The following is a 10,283-nucleotide window of genomic DNA, read 5'->3' as shown; positions in this document are numbered from 1 at the left end:
ATGCATGCTAACGCTCTCACCTGTGTGTGTGTGTGTGCGCAGCGGGTCACACAGTGGAGCTGCTGGAGCCGCTGGTCAAGTTTCAAGTGGGTCTGAAGAAGCTGAACATGCATGAAGAGGAGCATGTGCTTCTGATGGCCATATGCCTGCTGTCTCCAGGTGTGTGTGCGCCACGCTTCCGGTTTCAGTTCATCTCTGATGTCAGATATCAGACCGATTATTAATCGATACATATGAAATAAGTGGCAAGAAGAGTGGAATATGTGCAAGAATAATAAGCTAATATGAAACTTAAGATTATGCCTGAAAAGGTTTTGTATTTTTTTATGTTAATTTAAAAAATCTTGTATAATATGACTTGCTGTTTTTGTTTGTTTGGTTTTTATTGTATTTATATGATATTTGTATTTTTGTAATTGAAGTTTTGCCATGAAAATAGCTTTGAATGCTGACATGGCACTAAATAAAACACTCTGAATCTGAAGCAGTCGGTTGTGTTTCAGCACAGCACTGGCATACACCGATATACACTACCGGTCAAAAGTTTGGGTCATTGAGAATTGTTTATTTTATAGAAAGGATGCATTGAATTGAACGACTACTAGTCGACTAGGAAAACGTTAGTCGAGGACAGCCCTGATTCTCAGGTCATAGTGAACCGCATGTATCTGTGATTTAAAAGCACCTGCTATCTGACTTCATTAGTCTCGCTCTCCAGCAGATCGTCCAATGCTTTTCTTACTCAGTATTTCTGTCTTGTTTCCAGTCCAAATATCAAACATTTCTTAAATCAAGATGCATTTACTAGATGAGTAAAATGATATAAGATATTATGTCCTGTTTTCTGGGGGAATTAATCAAAATTAAGTGAGTTTTTGCTTAAAACAAGCAAAATGATCTGCCAATGGGGTCAGAAAAATAATGTTGTTTCTGTTTGAATTAAGATTATTTTTATTTATTCTTTTTCTGACCCCATTGGTAGATAATTGTGCTTGTTTTAAGCAAAAACTCACTTCATTTTGATTAATTCCCCCAGAAAACAGGACATAATGGGCCCCAGCGCAATTGACTTTGTACACGACGCATGTATCATTCCTATTCTGCACCCGACGCACAGCGGACTTTTCCCTCCACAGACGCACGTCGGTAAATTAGGGGATGAACTTGCGCTCCCGGGGGCGGTTCAGCGAAAAGAGGAGGCGTGTTCCGGCGCAAACGTTCCCTGGTGCTATTTTGCAGTTTCAGAAAACTATTCCGCCACTGACCAGGAGAAACCTCGTCTTCATGCTATTTTAAGGACGCATGCTTGGCCATAATGTAGTGTGTGCACAACGCACACACACTTTGCTTCTCTCATCTACACAGACTCAGCAGTTTTAATTTGTGCAAATCATACATTATTACAAGGAAAATATTCCACACGAGGGAAATCATTGTTGTGTCCATGAAGATGTGAAAAAATAGGCATAAATCTAGCTTACACATTTACCCAAATTATTATACGCCTGTTTAACCGAAGCTAATTTGGGTGTGTTTCTCCATCCCCAATGTCACTTCTCTGTGTTTTACGGCCCTGACGAGAACGTCGGTCTCCTCGGCTGTGAACCGCTCCTGGCGTGCGTCTGGCAAATCCGCCGTTACAATAGCAATCCACCATGGAACGAGCGCGCCTGCTCTTAAAGGGAATGTGAGATGACGCTCTGATTGGTTTATTTCACTTTACGCCCAAACCACACCTATGAATAATGAAGCTACTTCAGACCAACACATTTTAGATTTGCGTCGGGCGCAAGAGTAATTTATCCCGCCGGTATAATAGCAACAGCGCCCGAGATCCGCCCACAACGTTACTTGCGTTTCGCATTTATAATACTTGCGTTTCAGATCGTTAAAATAGGGCCCTATATCTTATATAATTTCACTCATCTAGTAAATGCATCTTGATTTAAGAAGTTGTAGATACGCGTAGAGAAGCATGTTTTGCGGTGTATGACTGACTCTTGTGTTCCCGCAGACCGTCCGGGCGTTCAGGACCACGTGCGCATCGAAGCGCTTCAGGACCGCTTGTGTGACGTTCTCCAGGCGTACATCCGCATCCATCACTCGGGCGGGCGCCTCGTCTACGCTAAGATGATCCAGAAGCTGGCGGACCTGCGCAGCCTGAACGAGGAGCACTCGAAGCAGTACCGCTCGCTGTCCTTCCAGCCCGAGCACAGCATGCAGCTCACGCCCCTAGTGCTCGAGGTGTTCGGCAGTGAGGTGTCCTAGCATCCAAGGGCCCCCCGGAGCACTCCCGGACCCGCGCCGGATCCCGGACCCGGGAGCTCGGCGCTTCAGCTAGGAGAGCGCCACGGTTCACACTGCGGGGGGCGGTAGAGAGAGAGAGAGAGAGAGAGAGACGTGTGTGTGTGTGTGTGTGTGTGTGTGTGTGTGTGTGAGGGTGGTGCACAGGTCTGGATAATAGACAGAGAGAGAGAGATATATACACTGCAAAAAATGCTTTTCTTACTCAGTATTTTTGTCTTGTTTCCAGTCCAAATATCTCAAAATTCTTAAATCAAGATGCATTTACTAGATGAGTAAAATGATGCCCTGTTTTCCGGGGGAATTAATCAAAATTAAGTGAGTTGATGCTTAAAAAAAAAAAAAAGAAGCTAAATTATCTGCCAATGGGGTCAGAAAAATATTGTTTCTGTTTGAATTAAGATAATTTTTCTGACCCCATTGGCAGATAATTTAGCTTCTTTTTTTTTTTTTTTAGCATCAACTCACTTAATTTAGATTAATTCCCCCGGAAAACAGGACATAATATCTTTTTACTCATCTAATAAATGCATCTTGATTTAAGAAATGTTTGATATTTGGACTGGAAACAACACAAAAATACTAAGTAAGAAAAGCATTTTTTGGTGTGTGTGTGTGTGAGTGAGGGTGGTGGTGCACAGGTCTGGATAATGTTGCGGAATTCCCGCTTTTTTGCTACTGGGAATTTCCGAACGGAATGTATTAATAATGTATGAGTAGAACCATGCATATACACTAATATTTATATTAGAGAGAGCGAGAGAGAGAGAGGGGAAAGGTATGGCCAGGTGATCCTCTGTTGTAATAGGATTAGCAGGCTCTTCTAGTTCATTGGATAAATGAGTGTGTTTGTGTGACAAAATTAGATTTAAATTCACAGTGGCTCTGTTTCAAAACCTAGCCAACGCCCTAGACTGCGTTTCAAGACATGGGTCATGAAAAGATTGAGCATCACACGTATGCTTCTCACAGAATGCAATCCCATAATGCAATGGTGGGAAAAACCATCTTCTACTGCGAATTATTTTATTTTTTTGGAATGTTTCAATCGGCGCCATTGTTGCATTTCTATGGAAGAGGATTAGGGCCAAGTAAAAAAACAAAACAAAAAAAACATCTTGAGATTAAAGTCATTATAATGCGCGATTAAACTCGTTAAATTTCGAGAGAGGAAAAAGTCGAAATGCAATGTTGAGAATGAACTCGAGGAAAACTGTTTTCTAGGAAAACAATGTTGAGAGTAAATTAATTAAATTTCAAGAATAAAGAAAAAAACTCGAAATAAAACGTTGAGAATAAAGTCATTGCTGTACTGGCATCTTCTCAAGCGTCTCCTTCGTCGAAATTGCACACCTTGGGGTGTATTATGATCAATTTTTGATTTATAAATATATACAATTCCTTCACTCACATTGATTAGCAACATCCAATTCTATTTAAATCCTTTGCAAATTAGGTCAAACGCTAGGCACTTCTCTTTTTTTTTATCCTCCTTTTCCGAACTTTTTTTGAGTTCACTAGGTTTTGGGACAGTTGCCACTTTGACACAACTGAGTGCAGATTTATGAGCCAAAATATCACAAAAATACGGGCCTAGCTGATGCAAAGACACACACACACACGCTTTAAAATGAGAGTAGGGGGGCCTGACCTGTTGGTCTGATGTCTGTATAGATAGAAACTTAGATGACCACAAGAGAGCTAAAACGCAGGAACCGGGCCCCGAGATCAGCCCGAATGCTGCTCGATATTATTTATCATTCATAACAAGGCCATCCGGCTGCTTCAACCTCACATTATCTGGATCTTCAGTGGAGATTTAGTGCTTTAGTCCAAGACGAAGCCTTACTTTACCCTGAAAACAGATCTTTTATGGGTTCAGTTCCTTCTTTAAGCGTCCATTGCCAAATCTGTTGTGATTTTAATACGCAGAATATCATGTTTTTAGAAAGCGGATATGCTGTTTGATCAACATTTGTCAGCAAAAGCAGAATTGCCTGTCAAACCATTTTGATGTAAATCGTCCCATAAAATAACCCGTTTTACCTCAATTTCAGACAATTTATGTACAATTGTCCACAATTTACATCCTCAAATGGTTCGTTAAATGGTTTTGCACAAACGCACCAATTTACAGCCCAATCCCCCCAATAGTTTTAACTCCAAACGCTTAGAGTTCATGATAATGTTGCATGAATTTAGTTTTACGAACGATTATAAACGTGTCCCATTCCAGCGGGTTCTGCGCTGATCTCTTGTGGTCGTGAGCTGTAAATACCACTTGTTTCTGTACATATGTCTAATGAAACGGATAGGCTAATGCATTTAATCAACTGAGAAGCAGCAGCAGCAGCTTGGGAGAAATATGCAAATCTCATATTTTCATAACGTTTTCGGTGTCTTTTCTCTCTCAGATGACATTTAATAAGCTTTTACGACCGTATCTTATTCCTGATGCTTTTTAGGTGCGAATTCCACATCGAATATATATATAATGATGATCATGGCTTAGTTTTGTATGGATTTTGAGACGTCAAACTGGACTATGTTTTTATTTCTGCAAAACCGCTGCCTCGTTTTTTGAGACATCAAACTGGACTCTGTTATTTTTTTATTTCTGCAAAACCGCTGCCTCAAACCAGCCAAACTGAAACACACACACACACACACACACAACAGTCCGTTTCAAAGGACTCGTGGAAGCTTTAACGTTACTGCGGGTGAAACGGGAAAAGGAGATGCTAACGAAAAAGACACGATGTCTGCTTTATCTCGGCTGCATACGAAAGACTTTTCGAGAGTTTGTACGAACGATACGTGTATATACCAGTTCACGATAAGCTTCGGATGGATTATGCTAGTTTAATTAGCTAAGAATGGAGTGTTTTGGCCCCTTTTCACCCACAGATCCAGACCAGTCTCTGCCTCCATTGCCTCAAACGCAACTGGATCACTTGCATCCGATCAACAAGGGAAATAAAACAAAAGCTCTGGATTCAACCGGACCTCAACAGCCAAACAGTTTTGGGTTGTGCTTCATTGGTTGTCAACGGATGGTTTAAAAATGGGTGTCTCTGAATCAGTATTTCCACGAGGGGGGACGTAGAAGAACATCTATGCACTTTTGGATCAGCCAACTTTCGGCCAGCTTATGTCTCGAAATGTTGGTTAAGCTCTTTGTGCTGCGCAACTAGACTAAAGAAACCCAGTGCTCATCAATCCCATCATGCACTGCACTTTCCCCTCCCTGAGAAATCCTCTTAAAGTGGGTTTCTTGAGTCTAGCTGAAGGAAATTGACACGGGTGAAACGAATCGTTTGTTGACTGACTGTCTGAATGCTGATTGTTTAAGGAAAACACAAACCACCAGGTGCCGTTGTTAACCAAAATGAACTACCTCTCTTCAACACATGTAATCATTACACCATTTCAATGTTTGTTTGTTTTCTTTTTTTTTTAAAGAAACACTAAATCCCTTACTTATTTATTCTTCTCTGACTCAAATGCTGGACTGTTTTTACCTCAAGACGTCTCCATAAGCTTGCAGCTTAAGCGGCGCTTTACTCGCCTGTAATTGCGTCCATCGTATTTACAACTCGTGAATACAAACTTCCCAGTAGGACTTGTTGTCATCAACCCAAGGCGGATGCTAATGAGCATTTCGTTTGGACGTTATTCCAGACGAAACGCGACTCTTAGCGTCTCCCGCTAGCCTAACCGCTAGCATCTGTCAGTATTCACTCTTTCTCATGCAGAATGTCAAAGCATTGACAACCAAGCTAGCTAATCCCAAAGTATCCTAAATAAGCTAGTTTTAAGTATTGTCTGTTAAGCACTCTCGCCGTTTGAAAACTGTGTATATCTACATTAGCCAGCCTTGCATGTGCATTGAAGTTCTCATCTGTATTCGAGCTGATAGCAGAAACACTCACAACTCTCTTGCTGCTTTATTTCTTTCATATTTCTCTTTATCCCAATATTCTGTCCGGATTGTTTAAACCTCAATCAAAGGGTGAAGCACGAAGCATTCCCTCATAACGTTATATTATTATTTATAATAATAAATGCTTTTATTACTGTTCATGATATCCCAGACAGCAACATAGTTTCGGCCCAGATCCGGTACGATCTGGGCTATTTATAATGGTTAGATGATAATTAATGCCATTTATTCTTCTTATTATCTCGATGTTTTTGAATACACCCTCCGAACATTGACGCTGCTTCCCTTTGCGATGTTAAAATCTGGTTTTATTCGAGGTCCCGCCTCCAGCGATCTGGACACGCCCCTTTTCCCTTCTCTCAGGCCCTGTTTACACCTTTATTAAGATGCGTTTTGGTGGATCGGATCACAAGTAGACCGTTTACACCTCGTATTTAAATACGTCGCTTTTGTCCACTTTCAACCACTTCTGTCCTGGTTTCTTCGAGGGGAGGGTCTATGCAAATTATCTAAGCAAAATGATCTGCCATTGGGGAAGGAAAAATAATGTTGTTTCTGTTTGAATTAAGATTATTTTTCTGACCCCGTTGGCAGACAATTGTGCTTTTTTTAAGCATCAACTCACTTCATTTTGATTAATTCCCCCGGAAAACAGGACATAGTGTCTTTACTCATATAGCAAATGCATCTTGATTTAAGAGTTTGTACATATTTGGACTGGAAACAAGACAAACATTTTTTTGCAGTGTAATACCAGCTGTAAACAGGACCTAAACACCTTCTATCAACTAAACCTTCACTGTCACCTTCATTTCTGCCATTTCACCATCCATTTTCCCCTAAACCCCCCCCCCCCCCCACACACACACACACACACACACACTCAGATTCTCCACCAGCATTTGCTTTACAGACAGAAATACTCAGCGTAGAATAGAGATCATATTTGGTGTGAGAGACTGACGGGTCACTTCTTGATGTTTTGACACTATTAGAACCGGATTCTCCATGCTAGCTCAGTTAAAGACCTCTGTGTGCCTACAACAAACAAAGCCTTATTTTGGGAGCATGTCAGGGTTAGGGTTTAGTTTCAGTGCATCTTCTGTAGATCTGCCCATTCATTCATGAGATTGACAATCACAGTCAAGACTGAACACACGTTACATTGGGAAATTAAGTGTTGGTGTTTGACTCTCAGGCCAGAAACATGCTTTACTGAAGTGTGCAGATGTGAATATTCAACGAACACTGCAAGACTGCCGGTAATGGGTTCGTTTTTGTGTCACTGGGTGTTTAGAGAAACTGAAGTTACGATCGTATTATCTCCTCTACTGTGACGTACACTTCCGTTCAAACGTTTGGGATCGGTTAGGTTTTCAGTGTTTTTAAAAACAAGTCTCTTATGCTCACCACGGCTGCATTTATTTGATTAAACAAAACGCAATCAAAGAAATCAAGCAAGGATGCATTAAATTGATCAAAAGTTACAGTAAGGACATTTATAATGTTAACAATAGAGTTCCATCTCAAATAAATGAAATTGAACTTTCTATTCATCAAAGAATCCTGGAAAAAACTGTTTTCAACATTGATAATAATCATAAATGTTTCTTGAGCATCAAATCCTCATATTAGAGTGATTTCTGAAGGATCATGTGACACTGAAGACTGGAGTAATGATGCTGAAAATCACAGGAATAAATTACGTTTTAAAATATAATAAAATAGAAAGCAGTTATTTTAAATTGTACAAATATTTTACAATATTATTTTTTTTATGTAATAAATGATTTTATAATTCTTTTAAAAACATTAAAAATCTTACCGATCCAAAACTTTTGAGCAGCAGTGTACATCACAGTGAAAAGGCTTCTTGAGTGAGAAAAAAATATATTGGGACTTAATGTTTTGTTTGTTTTTTTTGTCCATTGGAAATTGATTGTAATGTTGCAAAGTTATTTTGTTAAAAGATTACAAGGCACAATAAACACAAATATTCCATTAAAAATTGTCATTTTGAAATCTGAAATTACGCTTATGTTCATTATATGGCTATAACGAAAACTCAATAGCGCATTAAATACGAGTTGGTGTAGCTGTAGCTGGAAGCGTTAGCGGTCATGCACTCGTTTCAAACCTTTTTTTGCGTGAATCTTGTTCAGTCTAACTGTAATTCTCGGCTCTCGGAATGAAATCATCTGTATGGTTTCTCAGCGATCCGAACACATTGAGTCTCAGACAGACGGTCCGAGAGAACGCTCCTGGAATCAGGTGCCTTACTATCCACATAACTTTCACTCAAAAGCATGATTGTTACATTACATATGCAGTTTTCTTTTACTATTAGGTAAAATTATGGCTTTTTCTAGCAAGAAAATAGCCAGTGTTGTGATTTATAAATAGTAATTTACTGAAACGTTTCAATTTTATATCACTGATTTGATGCGTTCATTACTTGGTTGCAGGTGTTTTCAAGGAATGAATGAGAATTAATGTAATTTTGGGATGAGCTGGTTGGAAAAGCGGCACTTTTATCATGCTGTTCTGGATACGGTACTCGTCTGTTTGAGACGTGTTCACCACTGACTCTGGCTTGTCCAGGTTTTCTCTTCAGAATTGGCATCATTTACTCGCCCTCGTGTAATTCATAACTTTCTTCTGTGAAACACAAAAACGAGATGTTTATTTTTGGCATTTTAACCCAGATCCGGCCCACATCCGGTGGACTCCGCGCGGGCCAGATGTGGGCCAGATGTGGGCCAGATGTGGGCCAGATGTGGGTCAGATGTGGGCCAGATGCGGGTCAGATGCGGGTCAGATGTGGGCCAGATGCGGGTCAGATGTGGGCCAGATACAACGAAAGTGGGCGTGGTTTATCCTGCCAAATATAGTGCACGAGTTTATGATACTTATATGCTTCTTTTGTTTGTCCTTTTTGGTATTTGGCTTATCAATCACTGTCCACTTTCTCTGTGCGGTAAAAACATGATCTGTCGTGTTTCATGGGAGAACAAAAAATAAAATACAAGAGGGTGAGTAAAACTATCACTGATTTTATAAATTTGGTGAATTACTCCTAAAATGGTTCAATTCTCCCAGAAAGAAAAGCATTAAAGCTGTTGAATGTGGTCATGAACAAACTTTTCTCCAACACTCTTCATCAATGTTTTATTTCAGATCAGTTTTGAAGTGAAATCGGTGGTGGATCACGGTTTTGGATCCCCAAGATCCCATCATGACTTTCCCAAAACACATCTCACATGCTTAGAAACACATGAAAAGCTCAAGACCGTAATGTATAGTTTTGCGTTGTTTGATTGACACCTGATTATGGTCTGTGCCGTCTCATACGTGTTGATCTCTCTTTTATTTTCCCCCTTGAATGTCCATTACACATTTATTTTGTGCATTGTATGTAGTAAATGAGATGTTTTGGAAAAAAAAATCACAAATAAACAGCTGTATATACTGATGCATAACCTGCGAGTCTGTCTATCAATGACACATCCTGAAGGGAGAAGGAGCTCACTGCTAACATGCTTTACTCAGCGTTTCTGTCTTTCCAGTCCAAATATCTAAACTCTTAAATCAAGATGCATTTACTAGATGAGTGAAATGATATAAGATATTAAGTCTTGTTTTCTGGGGGAATTAATCAAAATGAAGTGAGTTGATGCTTAAAAAAACAAAATGATCTGCCAATGGGGAGAAAAATCATCTTAATTCAAACAGAAACAACATTATTTTTCTGACCCCAGTGGCAGATCATTTTGCTTGTTTTAAGCATCAACTCACTTCATTTTGATTAATTCCCCCAGAAAACAAGACTTAATATCTTATGTCATTTTACTCATCTAGTAAATGCATCTTGATTTAAGAAATGTTTGATATTTGGACTGGAAACGACAGAAACACTGAGTAACAAAAGCATGTTTTGCAGTGTTCAACACAAACTACCTTAAAGAAATGACGGATTGAAGAATATGTGGCCGGATGGATCTCCACGTCAGGAATATCCCATATATCGGATCCCGGA

General features: G+C 39.8%; 1 protein-coding gene across 3 annotated transcripts in view; it reads left to right on the top strand.

Moving 5' to 3' along the window:
- The window catches only part of vdra (vitamin D receptor a), an 82,208-nt gene extending 72,482 nt beyond the window's left edge, over positions 1–9,726 (top strand). For all 3 annotated transcript variants that reach the window (XM_084428580.1, XM_084428581.1, XM_084428579.1), the window contains 2 exons: positions 43–159; positions 2,015–9,726. In XM_084428580.1, coding sequence (XP_084284706.1) covers positions 43–159; positions 2,015–2,268 — 371 coding nt within the window. In that variant the 3' untranslated portion in view covers positions 2,269–9,726. The remainder of the gene's footprint in view (positions 1–42; positions 160–2,014) is intronic.
- The last annotated feature ends 557 nt before the right edge of the window (positions 9,727–10,283 follow it).

Source organism: Rutilus rutilus (genome assembly GCF_951802725.1).
Source record: "Rutilus rutilus genome assembly, chromosome: 13".
Classification (NCBI taxonomy): domain Eukaryota; kingdom Metazoa; phylum Chordata; class Actinopteri; order Cypriniformes; family Leuciscidae; genus Rutilus; species Rutilus rutilus.
Note: the sequence above shows the minus strand (reverse complement) of the source record. Positions and strands in the feature narration are given on the sequence as shown.